Source organism: Hyla sarda, chromosome 10 (assembly GCF_029499605.1).
Source record: "Hyla sarda isolate aHylSar1 chromosome 10, aHylSar1.hap1, whole genome shotgun sequence".
Classification (NCBI taxonomy): Eukaryota; Metazoa; Chordata; class Amphibia; order Anura; family Hylidae; genus Hyla; species Hyla sarda.
In genome coordinates, this window is record NC_079198.1 from 29,085,395 (window position 1) to 29,104,867 (window position 19,473).

The 19,473-nt window shown below is 39.5% G+C and overlaps 1 protein-coding gene across 1 annotated transcript in view; it reads left to right on the forward strand.

Annotated features, from left to right (window-relative positions):
- LOC130293192 (mucin-2-like) overlaps nucleotides 1-18,218 on the forward strand; it is a 217,175-nt gene extending 198,957 nt beyond the window's left edge. Inside the window, exons 80-102 of the mRNA XM_056541694.1 lie at nucleotides 1,090-1,104; nucleotides 1,371-1,473; nucleotides 1,617-1,660; nucleotides 1,748-1,853; nucleotides 2,373-2,468; nucleotides 2,593-2,621; nucleotides 3,244-3,276; nucleotides 4,378-4,486; nucleotides 5,535-5,636; nucleotides 5,805-5,836; nucleotides 6,104-6,206; nucleotides 6,741-6,754; nucleotides 7,445-7,462; nucleotides 7,658-7,760; nucleotides 8,730-8,767; nucleotides 8,858-8,963; nucleotides 9,232-9,327; nucleotides 9,438-9,457; nucleotides 12,048-12,083; nucleotides 12,188-12,293; nucleotides 15,331-15,423; nucleotides 16,138-16,208; nucleotides 16,968-18,218. Coding sequence (XP_056397669.1) covers nucleotides 1,090-1,104; nucleotides 1,371-1,473; nucleotides 1,617-1,660; nucleotides 1,748-1,853; nucleotides 2,373-2,468; nucleotides 2,593-2,621; nucleotides 3,244-3,276; nucleotides 4,378-4,486; nucleotides 5,535-5,636; nucleotides 5,805-5,836; nucleotides 6,104-6,206; nucleotides 6,741-6,754; nucleotides 7,445-7,462; nucleotides 7,658-7,760; nucleotides 8,730-8,767; nucleotides 8,858-8,963; nucleotides 9,232-9,327; nucleotides 9,438-9,457; nucleotides 12,048-12,083; nucleotides 12,188-12,293; nucleotides 15,331-15,423; nucleotides 16,138-16,208; nucleotides 16,968-17,270 — 1,776 coding nt within the window. The 3' untranslated portion in view covers nucleotides 17,271-18,218. The remainder of the gene's footprint in view (nucleotides 1-1,089; nucleotides 1,105-1,370; nucleotides 1,474-1,616; nucleotides 1,661-1,747; nucleotides 1,854-2,372; nucleotides 2,469-2,592; nucleotides 2,622-3,243; nucleotides 3,277-4,377; nucleotides 4,487-5,534; nucleotides 5,637-5,804; nucleotides 5,837-6,103; nucleotides 6,207-6,740; nucleotides 6,755-7,444; nucleotides 7,463-7,657; nucleotides 7,761-8,729; nucleotides 8,768-8,857; nucleotides 8,964-9,231; nucleotides 9,328-9,437; nucleotides 9,458-12,047; nucleotides 12,084-12,187; nucleotides 12,294-15,330; nucleotides 15,424-16,137; nucleotides 16,209-16,967) is intronic.
- The last annotated feature ends 1,255 nt before the right edge of the window (nucleotides 18,219-19,473 follow it).

The following is a 19,473-nucleotide window of genomic DNA, read 5'->3' on the forward strand; positions in this document are numbered from 1 at the left end:
CTTTGTTCACTGAGGACAAGCAGGGCTCCGTACACTGAGGACAAGCAAGGTCCTGCACACTGAGGACAAGCAGGGCTCTGTACACTGAGGAAAAGTGGGGCCTTGTACACTGAGGACAAGCGGGGCTCTGTACAATGAGGACAAGTGGGGCTCTGTACACTGAGGACAAGCAGGGCTCTGTACACTGAGGACAAGCAGGGCTCTGTACACTGAGGACAAGCAAGACTCCGTACACTGAGGACAAGCAGGGCCATGTACACTAAGGACAGGCAGGGCTCTGTACACAGAGGACAAGCAGGGCTCTGTACACGGAGGACAAGCAGGGCTCGGGGCTCTGTACAGTGTGGACAAGCAGGGCTCTCTACACTGAGGACAAGCATGGGTCCGTACACTGAGGACAAGCGGGGCTCTGTACACTGAGGACAAGCAGGGTGGGCACACTGGCCTTCGGCAGCCGCAGCAGTTAATTCCGGTGCTGCCACGCTTAGACGTGAGGTTCATGTCACAGTGGGGGGTGACCTTAGTGCCTCTCCCAGGTTCTTTTAAAAGGCCGCCACTACAGTGGCTGTCTGGGAGAGAAATAATGGTAACAGCTCTGGGCCTGGCTCCGACATTGTAGCCGCACAGACCTGGTGGCCGCGGCGGGCCCTTTCGCAGTGCTGGCCTGGGAATTTAGAAAAAAAAATTTAGATTTTATATGACAGGCGGCGGGCCCCTTTCCTGGCCGGGCCTTCGGACAACGTCCGAATGGATCGACCGGTCAGTCCGCCCCTGTACATTCCCTTTGAGTTCAACTAAATGATATGATTTCTATGGGAAAAAAAATGTTAACCAACTGCAAAGCAGCTGGTTAACATTATTGTTAATGTTATGCAAAGCACCATAAGGATTTCATAGATTGAGATCCAACTCACTGATCCCTCCTTTCTTTCACGTCTTCATTGGCAGATAGTCTGTCCACATGTAGACAGGATCTCTCCATTAAAAATAAACTATAGGTTTGCATTTTATTAACTATAGTATGTATGTGATATTGTTATGAAGGATATTCAATTAACAGGCTTGTTATGTTTTTTTTTTGCCTTACAGACTGTTCCACCTGAGGTAAGTTACTTGAATTCTGGAGAGGGAACCGCTATTATACTTTTCTATACTGTTTGTAACTCAGTATATATTGCTAATACTTTGCTAATACAAAAAAACAGCCCATTATTTTTATACTACTATTAAAGCAAAATAAAGTGTTTAAACAATAAATTTAGGAGGTGGAAGTTACAAATACTACAACAAATATGTTTTTTAGAATTAATTTTTAGGAACTCACAATATAGCAAAATTCACATTCTTACTCCTACTTTTCTCTTCTGCAGTCATGTGAGGGTGTCACATGCTTTGTACCAGATTGTCGCGATGGTGAAAAGCGAATTGTGAAACCAAACTCAGATGATTCTTGCTGCCCCTTGTATGAATGTGGTAAGTTTTTGTTTCATTTTTCTGTACTCATAATGAAGCTATCTGGATAGATGAGAAGAAGTGAAAGGAAAGATATTGGATGCATAATAAAACAATGCAATTATACCAAGGCAAAGCTTAAATTGTTTTGCTTTTGTTTTCAGTACCACCACCAACAGTACCACCCACTCCTGAGACTACCACAAATGTAAGTATGATCCTGCACTAAGGCCAGAACTTATACTAAAAATGCAAAAGATTTTTTAATTATTTATGATATTGCATGTTATTTTAGGACCGTTGTCGGGATTATATTTGTCCAGTCATTGACTGCGTTAGAAAGGGTTCCATTAAAGTGTTTATTGGAGGAGATGATCCATGTTGTCCAGAATCAAAATGCGGTAAGTTATCACTGATAAGAAGACAGTGAGCAAATATGGTTACCCTAAGGGGTGGGGGGGGGGTCAAAATCCTTGAATCCAAAGTTATGGATATTACATGATCAACTTAATTCCAGCAGGAGCTGCTATTCTATAAACAAAAATAAATGTCATATAAAATAAATATAATAAAATCTTATAGACCCAGCGTATGCATGCATTACACAGAGAGCCCATTAAGTATATATAATGTAAACTGTGTTATGCTCCTTTCTCCTGTGATGGTGCAGTATTAAACAACTGCCTTCCCATAAATTCCTGTGGCTGTCTATCATTCGCAGACACTTTTTATTAAAAAGGAACATCTAAAGTGAACAACAACTTAAAATAAAATGATATAATAAAACAAGCTTACTACTATTCTTTTCATTTTCAACCAGGGTCTCGCAATTGTTTTAGAATTTCTGAAGTGACTGTAAGTGTGGAAACAACAAGGGGATAAAGCAATACCATAAACCATTATATTTTTTTCTTTCACAGAATGTCAGCCATGCGAACCAGTTCCAAGCTGTGATGGATCCCGCCTGGAAGTGAACTATGCCACAGACACAGACTGCTGTCCAACATACGAATGCCGTAAGTATACATTTAAAATTGATTTAGCAATAAAAGTGTATAGTAATTATATCCATTCATTTTGTATGTTATGCATTTTGCAATTTCATGCGTAAAACATCTTTATAATTTTATTTTATTTTAGAAACAAAAACAACAACGCCAGAACCAACAGTAAGCACATTGTTCTTTGTCTTATTCTTTATTGTCTTTTAAAGGGCAACTCCAGCCACGAGTGATACTAAAAGGACCTGACTTGGGGGTTGTTTTTCAGGAAAAAGCAAAAAAATTCTATAAAAATGGCCTGGATGATGCATGGTGTTTTCTATTTTTGTGGAAAAAAAACCGCTGCATGGCTGAAAGTCTGTAGGAAAATATAACATGCCATACTTACAATGCTTTTCTGCTTACTCCAATTTTCTCCAATTGGGGCTTGTGGGGCTTACACAGCTTGGGTGTCTGGTGGGGAGAGCTACATAGATGATGGATCATTTGTGTAGTCCTTTGCTGCAGTTAGCCATTGGCCACCCATCCCCTATTACACAGCTGATTTATCATGACCGACTGTGGGGACAGGGAGATTGAGCCCTAAAAGGACCCTAAAAACAGTCTTAGGGTGTTTTGGCCTACCTGTCAAAACACCCTAAGTGGTGATTCGATAACTTGGAGCCAGTCCCTCCCTGCACTACAGGAATATGAAATCTTGAGCGTGACTGAGCCAAAATGTTAACATTGTTTTTGCTACTACTATTACAGTATGGATATATTCATTTTGCTTCATTTCTATTCTTCACAGACTCCTGTCATCACTGTTCCAACAACTACCCCTGTAAGTTATAGACAGATTGTAAAAAAAACATGACATGTCCACCTTTAGATACATTGTAAATTCACAGCTTTGGAATATGTGGAATATTGATGGGGGGGGGGGGGGGGGGGGGCATGCATGCATTGTAGAGCAAACAGCTGTATAACAAGCTGATGCATGCAGTCACACCTGGGCCATGGAGTGTGGGAGAATCCAAAAGATCGCTTTGGCCCATATGGGAAAGACCAAGAAAAAAAAGACATATAACAGCTAGGCAATGTTGTACAGATTTTGCATTGAGGCCTTAAAGCTTTAAAGGGGTACTCCAGTGGAAATTATTATATATTTGTTTTTAATCAACTGGTCTCAGAAAGGTAAACAGATTTGTAAATGACTTTTATTTAAAAATCTTAATCCTTCCAGTACTTATCAGCGGCTGTATGTGCCAGACGAAGTTCATTTCTTTTTAAATGTATTTTCTGTCTGACCACATTGCTCTCTGTTGACATCTCTGTCGATGTCAGGAACTGTCCGAAGCAGGATAGGTTTCTATGGGGATTTGCTTGTACTATGAACAGTTCCTGACATTCACAGAGGTGTCAGCAGAGAGTACTGTGGTCAGACAGAAAATAAATGTAAAAAGAAAAGAACTTCTTCTGGAGCATACAGCAGCTGATAAGTACTGGAAGAATTAACATTTTAAATAGAAGTCATTTACAAATATGTTTAACTTTCTGGCACCAGTTGATTTAAAAAAAAAAAAATGTTTTCCACAAGAGTACCCCTTTAAGTTGCGCTTCTGATGGCAAAGACTGTGTTTTTATGCATTTGCACATTATCAGAGTTGTTATATTGACTATATCCCTTTGGTTTGTTGAGTGGTCATGAGAATGAGCCAGATAGACACCTGTTATTTATAAATTATTTTAGAATTATAAATGATCTATCGGGTAACCTGAAGTTTATGATGTAAGTATTACTATTTGTATGGAAGTCAGTAAATTTGATACCAAAAGAAACTATGGCAGCTAAGATTTGGGGACTTTGATGTTAAATCTGTATAATAAACATATGCGCTTATAATGATGCTGATTATATGACATTGTCTCTGATGTATTACAGAATGTATGTGAGAACGTGCTCTGTGAGGCTGTGCCCTCCTGTACCAAGGAGGGAGCTTCTATCAAAGTCATCCCCTGGGCTGATATTTGCTGCCCCCACTATGTGTGTGGTGAGTATCATGATCCACAATGTGAAAGATGAATATAAAATGAAAAGGGCTGGGCTCATAATAAAGCATTACAGTATACATAGTGACGGCCACTGTGAGATCTTCATTCCCAGGATACAATCTGCAATGAACCTTGTAGACTTATAGTCAACATCCTCCATAAAGAAATCACTTCCAACAATATCATTATTTCAGGGCCTTGGCTTAAAGGGGTACTCCGGCCCCAAGGGTGCATACACACCACGTTTTGTACATACACGTGCTGGATCCGATGGGGGGAGGGGCAAACCGGGCGCTCCTGTACCCCGGCTGGATCAGCCCATGACTCCATTTACTTTAATGATCTGACCGGAGTCAAACGGTGACTCCGGTTGGCTCAGTTTTGACCTGTATGCGGTTACCTGACCGGACCTAAAACCTTAGTATACTACGGTTTTAGGTCCGGTCCAAAACCACATACGGGTCAAAACTGAGCCGACCGGAGCCACCGTTTGACTCCGGTAGGATCATTAAAGTAAATGGAGTCACGGGTTGATACAGCCCGGGTACGGGAGCGCCCAGTTTGCCCCTCCCCCCGCTGGATCCGGCACCCGTATGTACAAAACGTAGTGTGAATGCACCCTAAGACATCTTATCTCCTATCCAAAGGACTCACCTGTTAGCACTGCAGGAAGCACTGGAGGCTCCAAGTCTTATGCCTCACAACCACGATGACGGAGTATCATGATGACACGACTCCGCCCCCATGTCATGGCCCCTCCCATAGACTTGCATTGAGGGGGCGGGACATGACATCACACAGGGGGCAGAGTCGTGTCTTAGGGCCGTTGTACCCCTTTAATGTGAATGTCTCATGTAACTGCTTCTCTATAATCCATGTGAATACTATTTGTACAATGAACACCTTGCCAGTAGAGTTGGAGGAATATCAAAACCCCTTCATGCTAAAATATTTGATTCTAGATATTGGTTTGATATTTAGGAAATGTCATGCTTAATTCTCTGAAGTCTCTCTACATAGAAAAGTTTACACTGACTTTTATTACAGAATGCACACATGAATGCAATCCCCTTCCTGTATGTGAAGGTGGCAAGCCACCAGTGATAACACAAGACCCTGAACTCTACTGCTGTCCAGAATTTATATGCTGTAAGTGATCATAGAAACCCTGAACATAAGTGACTCCACCATCCATAGTATTGAGTGTATATTTGTTAGCATTGAAGGAAACCACCAAGTACAAGATTTACATTAAAAAAACAATAAATCCTAATTAACGTATAATTACCATAAAGCAATCCTATGTTTTGTCAACAGTACCTCCAGAACCTCCTACACAACCTCCAAAGGTATGACTTCCAACCATCATCCGTAGTTGGCCTAATGCCATTTTCTTTCCAAAATTGTCTTATAATTTCATATGTAACAATAGTAGCATTCTGTATTTTATGAATGGGACACGGACCATAGACTGTCATGAAACAGCCTGTATTCTGCAAACAGGAAAGATTAAGTGGATTCATATTCTACTCAGTCCCCTTAGTTTATAATTGAATGGTCCTATGAGTAACTCTGTGTGCTGTGATACTCAATATATGTATCTGATTCTTCTACAGGATGAATGTGAGGGTGTTATCTGCACTCTGCCAGAATGTGATGCACAGTCTTTCCTGCAAGAAGTTAACATACGGGACCCATGCTGCAATCACTATGAGTGCGGTAAGTCCATATTCATTCATTTCTCCATGTGATGAAATGTATTGTATTCATGAAGATTATGGGGAGGGGGATGTTTAAGACTTAAAGAAGAAGTATCGTGGAAAAAAAACAATTTCTATCCACAGGATAAGTTTAAGATCGCGGGGAGTTCGACTGCTAGGGCCTCCCACGATCTGCTGTATGGAGTCCCAACCTTCCTCCCCAGTGGTGTGTCATGACCCCCACCGGAAGCGGGGGCCACCACGCCCCCTCCATTTAGCTCTATCGGGGAGCCGTTTGGGTATCTTCGGCTGTCCCAGAGAGCTATATGGAGGAGGCATGGCGGCTCCCTGCTTCCAGCTTCATCTTCATATTCTCTCTCTCTTATTCTCTCGCTCTCTATAAATATAAATATATATGTGTGTGTATAAATATCAGTACTTACTAATGTGTATCTTTAATAAATTAAGTGCACTATAATGTTAAGGTTTTAAAGTACTTGGCACGGTTTGTGAACTAATGTAATTTTGTTTTTGTTTTTTTGTTTTTTTACAGTACCCTTTCCTACTGTAAGTACCCATAGTATTTTACTTTTTATGTACTGTATGCCTTCTGTATGATCTCATTAATTTCCTCTGTCATATTTAATATGTTTTATTATTCTGGTTTTACAGTATATAAAGCATTTGTTAATATTAACTTTTAGGGTTTTTGGTTAATTTAGTAAATTATGAAATATATGTTTTCACATTAACTTTTAGGATTGTTGCTCATTTATTTACATTAAAAAGAAGGTTAAATATTAACATCAATCATAGGAATAGAAATTTTGCTTATTCCTTTTTTATTTTTAGCAATCACAATAACTATAGTTTTTGCTCTGATGGTTGCTGGTCAAATATTGTACTAGGTTTTAAAATTTTGGCCTATTTTTTTACAAAAAAAAATTTGCTATCCTTTTCTGTCCATATTTATATTTGTTGTACTGTCTATCAGGATTTTCCCTTATTTTTATGTTAAAATGTAAAATTTTTTTCTTTTTTTTTACGGGCTATATTTATATTTGTTATACTTTTTATAAATTAAAAGCCTATATATGTTTTAGCACCATTACCACCTACCTAGGAGGGAGACATACAGGAAGGGCAAGTTACAGAATTTCTTGTCAGAGAATACTAGACTAGCTAACTAAAAATATCTTGTATACTTACTAAATCTTACTTTTATATCATTGTAAATATTTGGCATTTATTTTACAGACTACACCGGCTCCAACGGTGAGTTTCCTTTTCTTTATTTAGAATTTACTCAAAGACTCTTTAATTCTTAATTTAAATTGAAATACTTTAAAATGGATTGTTGTGTTGTGATGCTATCTTCTTGTCAAGAATCAGCCTGACATTGAGCTGAGCACAATTTTTTGTACGGATCTTCTCCTGTAAATGATGTGGATTTTTTTTTTAATCTAACAGCCTTGTGATGTGTCCAAATGTAAAGTCCACAACTGTAATGAAGGTGACACAGTAATAGTGAAGGCCAACGAAGATAATAAGTGCTGCCCCACGTATGATTGCCGTAAGTTACCAATACTAATTTGTTAATTTCCTTTCTAATACATAAGTAACTACAGGTGACACGTATCAACCGAGTAACTATAATATGACGATATGATGGGATTTTAATATATATTAATATACAATGATTAACCTACCCCTTAACCACTTGAGAATCTTGACTAGATTTGGCCACACTCACAGTTTCCAACTTAGCAATTTATCCCCTGTACACAGGATAGGGGATATCTTGTGAATCGATAGAAGTACAAACACTGGGAAGTAAAAATGCAGCCACCGCTCTATCCTCTATGGGTCTTCCAAACAGATGGATGGATGGATGTTGTGGTCGTTGCACATGCGCTGCCCACCTAATTGGTCCCTGGCTGCATTTTTCCTTAATTATGGGGATTGGAGGCGGTCTTATTAATAATACCCTCACCAATCTTCCAATTATTTTATTATAAGTAAACGGAGCTGATCTGCAATACCAGACACAACCAATAGACATAAGACAATAGGAGGTATCTTTTGGGAAAGAAGGCTTTTTGTCTAATCTCTCTCTATGCACAGTGGCTGACACTGTAAAAGGTTTTCGTTTACTATTCTGCTGAAATACAAATATATATATATATATATATATATATATATATACACACATATATATATATATATATATATATATAATGTATGATTATATATATATATATATATATATATATATATATATATATATATATATATATAAATATAAATGTATGATGTATGATCATCCTTACCTATATCAGTCCCTCACCCTATTGGGGCTCATCCAAATGACAGATTAACCTATTAGTATGTTTGTGAGGAATAAAATAAGCACATTTTTAATATTCACAAATCTGAAAGGATGATATAATCTTAACAGGCCCATGGATTTATTGATTTATTTGTGATCTTTAAGAAGTTGTGAATATTTTGTTCAGACTGTTTTTTTTTTCTTTTTTTGCAGTACCCCCAACACCCATACCTACGACACCTCCAACCATTGTAAGTATAATCCACTGCTTCATAGTGTCATGTTTCATATAAAAATTGCCTGCAGATACATAGTGAATAGCCATAATAATATCATTACAGCCTGAATGCAAAGATGTCGAGTGTCCAGTGCCAGACTGCACCAAGAAAGGAGAGATTCCAGTGTTTGTCACATGGAAGGACCATTGCTGCAAAGTCTTTGAATGCCGTAAGCTACTTAGGAGCATGTTGTTTAAGTTATTAAGAGCATGTTGTCTATTTATGATGAATAACAAACAGGCATAAAACACTATCTAGACTAGGGGTTTCTAACCAATGTGAAAGGTACATCTACACCTGTCAAAGCATGTTGGGAGTTGCAACTTTGCAACAGTGAACAAAAAATAACTTGAGGACTACCACTCTAGACCATACATTGGTAGCTTGAGTGTGAACTAAATCATATCTACAAATGGTTTATTCCATTGATCTTACAGAGTGCCAACCATGCAATCCACCACCTTATTGTGATGGACTCATCCCACTTGTAACAATCAATACAGATACCCAGTGCTGTCCAACCTATGAATGCCGTAAGTACTAAACAGAACTTTACAGCTTTTGCATGATCTATTATTATTTGTGATATATTATACATGTAGTCAGTAGTCTATCACTGACCATAATTTCCTTCTTATTTCAGCTCCTCCTCCTCCTATCACAGTAAGTACAGTGAAATGATAGTACGATCTGTACAGTGATTAGATATGATTATTATAAGGACAGCATGGGACAGATTTTCTTTTGAAAATGCACCAGAATTCTGGCAAAGTTTTGTGAAAAACTGGCACACCACATTAATTATGTGTTTTAAACACTTTTTCCACCATACCCTTAAAGTGGTACGATTTTGTTAAAGAGGGTGTAGCTTCTGAAAAATAAGGTGTGGTTGAAACGTTTTATTTATTTTTAGTTGCGGTTACTATGTGCGACTTTGGCGGGAGTTAGGGATGAGCGAATCAAATCTGATGAATCCGAATTTGTTACAAATTTGAGGAGAAAATAGCTTCATTAAACTCCATTAAATGCGGCCCAGGCTCCAGGGCATCTTAAATGGTGGATCCACATGTGAGGACATGTGGCAAGGAATCCTGGGAAGGCAGGAACAAGGGTCAACAGGATGACCCTGAATCACATGCTGGATGCAGCCTATCAGCAGCCAGCCACCCCTGTGATGTGACAGCCCTATATAATCGGCAGCCATCTTGTGGCTACTCACTTCAGCTTTCTATTGCAGAGAGAGAGGGACAGAGAGCAGTGTGTCGCACAGAAAAGCTTTTTTACAGCAGCAATTCACCTCAAGCCCAAATCCAGCCTGGAAGCACTCATAGAGAAGGGAGAGAGATTGAGAGAGAGTTCAATTGTGGGTGTATTACAGCAGTGATTAACCTCAAGCTCAAATCCAGCCTAGAAGCACTGATAAGGAAGGGAGTGAGATTGAGAGAGAAAGTGCAATTTTGGATGTAGTACACAGCGACTGTTTGGTGCAGCACTGATGTGTACAACAATTGAAAAGTGAATAGTAGCCAGCCAGTTAGGGTAAGCAGAGCACTAAAAGCGCATTGTCCTCTATCAAGTGTAACCTGTGCGTACATCTAACTGGTGTACCATTTTGTTCCTGTTAAAGTCTCAAGGGCCTAGTCACTGTGAAAGGCCAGCCAAAAGTACACACCTGCTGGTGTTGTAGACAAATACTGTTTTAAGCGTACTGGAGCGCATTGTACTCCCCTCATAAGTACATACCACATACGTACATCTAAGAAGTGTACCATTTTGTTCCTGTTAAAGTCTTAAGGGCCTAGTTACTGTGATGAAAGGCCAGGGAAAAGTACACACCTGCTGGTGTTTTAGACAAATACTGTTTCAAATGTACTGGAGCACATTGTACTCCCCTCATAAGTGCATACCAATTACGTACATCTACGTGGGTTACCATTTTGTTCCTGTTAAAGTCTTAAGGGCCTAGGTACCTTGAAAGGGCAGGAAAAAGTACACACCTGCTGGTGTTGCAGACAAATACTGTTTTAAGCATACTGGAGCGCATTGTATTCCCCTCATAAGTGCATACCACATACATACATCTACATGGTGTACCATTTTGTTCCTGTTAAAGTCTTAAGGGCCTAGTTAGTGTGAAAGGACAGCCAAAAGTACACACCTGCTGCTGTTCTAGACAAATACTGTTTTAGCGTAGTGGAGTGTACTGTACTCCCCTCATATACGCACTATGTCAGGCAGAGAAGTGCCAGGAAGTGCACAGAAGAGTGGCAGAGGCCAAAATTCATCAGGCACAGACAGAGATCACAGCAGACTAAGGGTGAGTGGCAGCAGGAGTCACAATGAGAGGCCTGAGCTCCTGGTATCAGTTAGCGGTCGTGTCTCAACCAGCAACCCATCTTCTGAAATTGACTGGTTAACCACTTCATCACAAGTGACATCTGATACCCCCAGTCAACAGTCGGTGGGCTCCTCAGACTAAACCATGAGTTGGCATTATCCGGTAGCAGTCCCTGTCCTCCAATTGCCTCTGTCCTATGCTGTACCCTCCCCCATAGAAGTATCCAATGCTGTGGGTTCAGCTCCACTTGTTAGTCAGGGCGATCTACTAGAGGACAGTCAGCAGCTACTACCCAGCCAAGAAGTGGAGGAGACACTTCCTTTGCTAGGCAGGCAAGTAGTGATGAGGACAGGGGCGTGGTAGGTGGTGTTGGGAGTGTTCAAACTGTGAATATATATTACGCACCTTATGGTTACAATAGTAAGGAAAAGTACTGAACATATAGAAATTATTGGGGAGATTTATCAAAACCTGTCCAGAGGAAAAGTTGCTGAGTTGCCCATAGCAACCAATCAGATCGCTTCCTTCATTTTTCAGAGGCCTTTTCATGAAAGAAGCGATTTGATTGGTTGCCATGGGCAATTCAGCAACTTTTCCTCTGGACAGGTTGTGATAAATCTCCCCTATCTGCCTACTTTACATTTACTGTTAATATTGCTGGCCATGATAGGAAATCACACACTTGGTTTCTGCCAAAAAGACAGTATATTCTGTGTATGTACTAACTTCAACTATGCTTCCTAATCCCTGTGGTACTATATTTTTATTGTTGATAAAAAAATATTAGGCCTTTTGGATTGTAGTTTAACACCTGAAGAGACTATAGAAATAAAACAGTCTATGATTTATTGTCCATTAGATGGCGTAAATAATTCATTGTCATCTGAGTTCTGTTATCTTGAATTTTTTTCACAGACAACTACAACAGTTATAATTTCGACCACAACTAGGGTAAGTCAAGACATCCAAACATCCTCCTATTAAGATTTTCTTATAGACAGTATGAGCAGCGGCAAACATTCAAATTTTTTCTTTTATTTTATATTAATACATAGGATGTCTGTGAGGACAGAACTTGCCCAAGGAAGACCTGCAAATCATATGAAAAACTGGTTACACGTTTTAACCCCTCTGACCATTGCTGCCCAATTCAGACATGCGGTAAGTGTAATTGCCAAATATAACAGTATGAGTATTCACTGTAGTATGAGTATGAGTATTCACAGTCTTTTCAATATGAGACAAATCTGATTAACACTGCAGTCTGCTTTGGTGAATATTCTGGTTTGACTACTGCTAATTCCACCCCCCCCCCCCTTTTCATTAATTTACATTAAAAGGCTGATAAATGTCTGAACATTTTGTTACTAGGAATCTACCCCCTAGCAACCACAGTTTTCTTAGTGAGGTTGTCCGCCACTTCCCTTCAACCAGTCTGCCTTATTAATATGATCTTCTGGTTAAAGGGGTATTCCTATAGAAAAAAAATTTTTTTTATCACCTGGTGCCAGAAAGTTAAACTAGTTTGTAAATTACTTCTATTTAAAAAATCTTAATCCTTTCAGTACTTATCAGCTGTTGTATACTCCACAGGAAGTTTTTTTTCTTTTTTAATTTTCTTTCTGTCTGACTACAGTGCTCACTTCTGACACCTCTGTCTATTTTAGGAACTGTCCAGAGTAGTAGCAAACCTATCCTACTCCAGACAGTTACTAAAATGGACAGAGGTGTCAGCAGAGAGCACTGTAGTCAGACAGAAAGGGAATTCAAAAAGAAAAAGAACTTCCTGTGGAGCATATAGCAGATGATAAATGCTTGAAGGATTAAGATTTTTAAATATAAGTAATTTACACATCTGTTTAACTTTCTGGCACCAGTTGATTTAAAAAAAATGTTTTCCAGGGGAGTACCCCTTTAAAGGGTACCTCTCATCAAAAAAACTTTTGATATATTATAGATTAATGTATGCAGAATAACTTTACAATTGCATGTTATTAAAAAATATGCTTCTTTCTATTTAATTTTACACTTTGAAGAAATGACCACTAGGGGTCTCCCTACCAGTCCTGGCAGCAAGCATTTCAGACTCATGCTGGAGTCCTAAACACTACGAGCTGCCAGTCTGTTTTGTTCACAAAGGAGAACACTCAGAGCTGCCAGACTGCTTTGTTCACAGCCTGTTTGGCTGTGAACAAAGCAGGCTGGCAGCTCTGAGTGTTTAGGACTCCAGCATGAGTCAGAAATGCTTGCTGACAGGACTGATCGGGAAAAATACAATAGAAAGAAGCATATTTTTCATTAACATGTTATTGGAAAGTTATTCAACATTCATTAATCTAAAATATATCAAAAGTTTATTTGATGAGAGGTAGCCTTTAAGACCAAATTAAAACTGAGCACAGAGTAAAAGCAGAGCTAGCTATAAACAGATTTGTGCCCTGTGCAATACCTTCTATGAATGGTCACCTTTATGGTGCTCCATATGGTACCAAAATATTACATTAATACAGTGGACATATAGCACTGCAAGACTGCAGCCTAGATAACATTACCCAATCAATTCTCTAAGGAACGAAGCTGCATTCTGCGGAGGTGCCTTTCCATAGATTTGGACACCACATATGGGATAGAGGGTGCCCACAGGGTTGGTGCAGGGATTTTTACCACCCTAAGCAAAAGCTAATTTTGCCATCCCCTTGACTCCGCCCATTGGCCAACCCTTTGACACGCCTCTTAATATTTGGGAGACACACTGTAACAAACCTCCTCCCCATGTAATCATCTTACTACTGGGGTGACACACTGTAACAAGCCTCCTCATGTAATTAGCTTACTATGGGGGTGACACACTGTAACAAACCTTCTCCTCATATAATTTCCTTACTATTGTAGTGACGCACTGTAACAAACCTCCTCCCCGTGTAATCATCTTACTACTGGGGTGACACACTGTAACAAGCCTCCTCATGTAATTTCCTTACTCCTGGGGTGACACACTGTAACAAACCTCCTCCCCATGTAATCATCTTACTACTGGGGTGACACACAAGCCTCCTAATGTAATTAACTTACTATGGGGGTGACACACTGTAACAAACCTTCTCTTCATATAATTTCCTTACTATTGTAGTGATGCACTGTAATAAACCTCCTACTCATGTAATCTGCTTACTCCTGGGGTGACACACTGTAACAAACCCCCTCTTTATGTAATTACCTTACTACTGGTGTGGGGGTTACAGTGGTGCTGCTGGTTGAGTAAGTCGTTCAGATAGTGGCTGTTTAACTTTCTTGCGGTGGATAGAGGGGCACCCCCTATCAAGAGGGCGCTCCAAGATGCTGCCTATTTTGCCTATAGGCAGAGCCTGCCCTGGTGCCCAGGCCATCATTACAAGTCGCACCTCTTTATGCAATGACAAATAATGCAGCCTGTGTGACTTAACATGTCTAAGATGCTGAAGGTCCTGGCAAGGCTCCATGGGGGCATTTATTATTGCTTTTGTATTTATTTTGGTGTATATCTTTGGCATATTTTTTGGCCATTTTGCGGAAAAACTTTGCAAGTTTCTAACATCCCTGTCTCTTAAGTGATTTTTGCTAATTTTTCACTGGTTGTGCATACAGTGACCAGAAATTTATGAGATGCAAGTTTTGAGAAAATTTGCATAAATATAAAGAAATTGATCCTAACATACCGCACATCGTGGAAACGATAAATACATTTTCCTCAACTCCACAAAATGACCCCATTATCTCTTGCTGCTATAAATATCCATCTTTTATGGTTTTATATAAATATATATATATATATATATATATATATATATATATATATATAGCAAAGGATAGCAGCACTCTTTCCAAAGATGGAACCCTAAAACAATATAAGGTGCGGGTGCAGGTAAAGGTTAGGGACCCGGTCCACAATGTCCCTTTCAGGATACAAAAACAAAAAACAAAAAGTCCAGTGCAGCACTCCAAATAATGTGAAAAAAATAGAAATTGATTTCATCTCAAGTGCAAAATATCGCTATCTGCATATTTTACCCATGAAATGGAATACATTTAGATTTTTTTACTTTATTTGGAGTGCTGCACTGGGCTTTTTGATATATATATATATATATATATATATATATATATATATTAAAATAGAAGGGGATAGCCTTTTAAGTTGAATATTTTTCTTTTTATACAGAATGTACTTGCAACACTGTACCAACCTGTGACGGTGATGAGCGGTTAGTGGCTGTGAAACAGAACAACCAGTGCTGTCCCAAGCTCAAGTGTGGTAAGAATTCAAGAAAGAAAAAAAAAACATGCTAAGTTTTTTTATTTAGTTTTTTGGGGTCATAATTTTTGGACACATTTTTGTAGATTACTTTTTTATTTGGGTCCTTTCAAAGTTCTCTTACGTTTGAGATAGATCTGCTGACAATTCAATAGGTATGGGGCCTAGCAGTCTCTCATCGTAGGGCTGCCATAGGTGGAAACATAGGTCGGAAAGGATGTATTTTACATGTCCAGTCTTACTGGTACCTCCTGGTAACTAATTCTCACTGCTTACCAAATTCTCACCAAATTGCCATGTCATGGGGTAGATACCTAAAGGAATTAAGACTTCCTACAGTTTTCCAGGGTCTACAGTCACCTTTACAACTATCACCAGATCAGTATTTTCTATCAAGATGAGAATTACTCTTATTTCCCCATGGATGTGCATTACCCAACAGGTTTTTTAATGTAGACCATCTTTGATGGGATTTCTTAATGCGTTAATATTGCTGTCACTGACAGATAACCATAGTCATTAATTCAGCAACTTTTGTATTGCTCAGGTGCTGACATTTTTTTTGCCTGTTACTGACCATATTTTTTGGCGCGGTCTTCAACATTTTGCCTCCACTCCTATGAAATTACTTGTGATGGTTTTCAATCTTACATTGACTGATGTTTACCAGCTTATCTTCTAAAACTCAACTTATGTTTATTTTTTCATTTGCAGAGAAAAAGAGGGACGACTGTCACGCTGTTCCCACCCATGTAAAACTAACATCCGGAGAATGCAATGCCAACGTAAGTAGAGGTCAAGAAGGGACATTTTATTCAATGTAACAATCAAAGTTAGGCAACCAGAGTAATAAATGGAATAAGTGGGCCACATTACCCAGAAAGATTATCACAATATAGGTTATTTAAAGCAGTTTAGAAATTATGAGAAATAAATGAAGTTCTATGTGGTAGCCTTAGGTATGGAGACTACCACAGTATTGCTCAGGCACCAAGATGCAATCGGAGCTGATTGGTGGAGAGTCAGGACAGGAGAGGGACAGGTTTCGGGTGCATGCCCCTTTAAATGACAGAGTGTGCACACACCCTATGGGTCAGAGAGGGAACTGCAGTGGGAATTGAAGCAGTATCATGGAGAGCAGGACACAGACCAACAGTTTGCAGCAACGGTGAAAGACAGTATGCTGGAGGGAGCACACCATGGATGGATGGATGGAAAATATAAAATTGGATCCATAGCAGTCTATAGGCACTGTACTACGTATCTGTGCACACACATGCAGCCATATGCATGGACCCTTATAATGCAGATTAAGTGTACATTAAATGACCTGGATCATTATATGATACATTGTACATTGTTTTGTGTAATGTAATGTGATGTTAAAAATATATTGCTTATAGGGAGACTAATAGCCCAACCTGGCCATATTTACACATAAAAGTTAGTTACCAGACAACCACTTAACAGTCACTGTATTGGGAGACATTAGCACTGAATATTGAAATGTTTGAACTGAATTATTATTATTTTTTTCCGTTTAGGTCATATTATCGTCTTGTAGTGGATACTGTCACTCTAAGACAGGCTATAGCAGCCTCTGGATCCCAGTTACCCATTGCCGCTGCTGTTCAGTAACAGAAACCCTTTCCAAGACTTTCGAGTTACCTTGCCCAGATGGCACAAAAGCCCTTGTAACAGTGTACGAAGCAACGCAGTGTGGGTGCAACAGATGTGCTGAAGGCGAGGAACCCAGTGGATCTGGCAGTGGCAGTGGCAGTGGCAGTGGAAGTGGAGACATAGGCAGTGGGTTCACTCTGTGGTCACCTTTTGAAAAAAGTATATAGTTTTTGCATTTAAAGTGAAGGAACCTTTACCAAAGATGCTGCTCTAAACTTCTTAATATATTGTAAGAGGGTTTTTTCCCCCCAATGTTTTGATGGTAGAAATCAGTCATTTTTACTTAAATGTAACATTTTGTAAAGAGTTCTTAAGTTGCCTTTGCCTACTAGCAGTACCAACCATTGTATGGTCGAAAGCGTAGCTACAAAGTTTTTTTGGGAAAATAACTGCACTATGCACTATTGTCATTTTTCAAAATTACTCTTATGTTTGGCACATAAATAAGTGATCAGAGCGCTGTTTTTCCCCACTTCATGCCGCTCGTAACACTGCCTTAGGAGCCAACCCCTTGCTCTGTCTCCCAAGTAACCGTACAAAGCTCAAACCCAAGTGCCGTGTATCCCATTACACTGGGTCTCATACTTAGATAAACTGTAGCTGAAAAATATGACATTCAATCGAGCAGGCACTCCAAGAACGTTGGTAGCAGAATAAGATGTACGATGAAACTTTATTGTCCAATTATAAGCGCTTTCGGGAACTGACCGTCCCCTTCATCAGATAGACGGACTACAACTAACATCATGTTCACAAACCATTAAATACAAGTATACAGGAAAAAAAACACAGCTGGTGCCCGCCTCTTTAATGTTACCAGGTTCCACCTGTTTCCAACTATAACTTTACATGATCCATAAAACATAAGTCATAAAACATAGAACATAAGACCAGTGTTACCGGGCTCCACCTGTTTTCACCTGTTTCTTTAACTTTACACAATCCATAAAACATAGCATAAGACCATTTCATAAACTCATACAGTAACTGTAGTCATTTCTGCCGGTGTCTCCATGTCCCGTAGCTCCGAGACCAGAAGGGACATCTGTGTTGTGCGGTCACATGATGCGGTCAAGATCACATGACGTTACCATGTCATGTGATCTAAATGGAACGCATGCTTGATATAGTTAGCCAGCAGACAAAGAAAGAAGTGTGGCTTTTAATGCAGAGTTATGAGCGGCAGGGAGTGGGCAACAACGGTACTCTCTTTGGGTATTTCTGCACCAATTTGAACATAGGAGTAATTTAGAAAAATTACCGTAGTTCCCAGTGCTGAAATACAGACATTTTTCAAAAACTTTAGTTAAACTTTAATGTAAAATCTCACATCTGCAATTTTTTTAGGATGCTCTACTAATGGAGTAGAAACCTCACATATATCATATTGCCAAAACAAGGTATACATGAAGGATTAATAAAAAATGAAGGATTTGTAAAAAAAAAAAAAAATGAAGTATATATAATGTTTAAATATGATGTACAGTTCTAGCTCATTAGAGTTGTAGGCCAATATGACATTTGTAAAATTGCAATTTTAACACATTATGACTCTGTTAGAGGCGGGGACTGAAAAAAAGAACTAAAATATCTGTCATCATTACTGTCATTTCTATTTGTCATATTACTGTTAGGGCAGTTTTGTGAATTTTTCCGATATTTCCAAAATAAAAGATATTCTTATAAATTATCTTGTTGTAATATTCTTGATTTTTTTCCTGCTGGTTCTGGTACAGATTTCTTAAGAGACATTCATACAGCTTGCAGGTATGAAATACTGCACAATAATAGCAGAATGAGTCCCAATACAGCAAAACTTTACTTTAAAATACTTGCTAAGTCTTACTTAGGCCAAGCAGTCTAAGATTGTGGCAGTGATTCCTCAGGAAGTTCTTTTCTTTTTGAATTTATTTTCAGTCTGACCACAGTACTCTCTGCTGACACCTCTGTTTAGCGCTCCGGCCGCACATGCTGGCCATGAGCGCATGGCCCCGTCATCTCCTGATGCTGGTGGGGCTGGGATTTGCATCGCGAGATGCACCCGCATGGGAATCCAAGCCCATCACTCACCTGGTGCTTCTCCTGCCTCCTCCCCTGCCTCTCTGCTCTGGCGCGCATGTCCCCGTCCTCTAGGGTGCGCACGCACGCCGGAGCTAGGAGATTTAAAGGGCCATTATGCCCAATAATCAAGTGAACACCTGTGCCTCAGTTTTAAGTTCCTCCACCTCCCACACTTCCCTGCCGCACCTTTGTTGCCCCAGTGCCAAGAGAAAGCATACATGTTAGTTGTCTTGCCGTGTTACTGACCCTTAACTCTCTGACCTGACCTTGCTCCTTTGCAGCCTTTGACCTCCTGCTCCGTCCCTGACT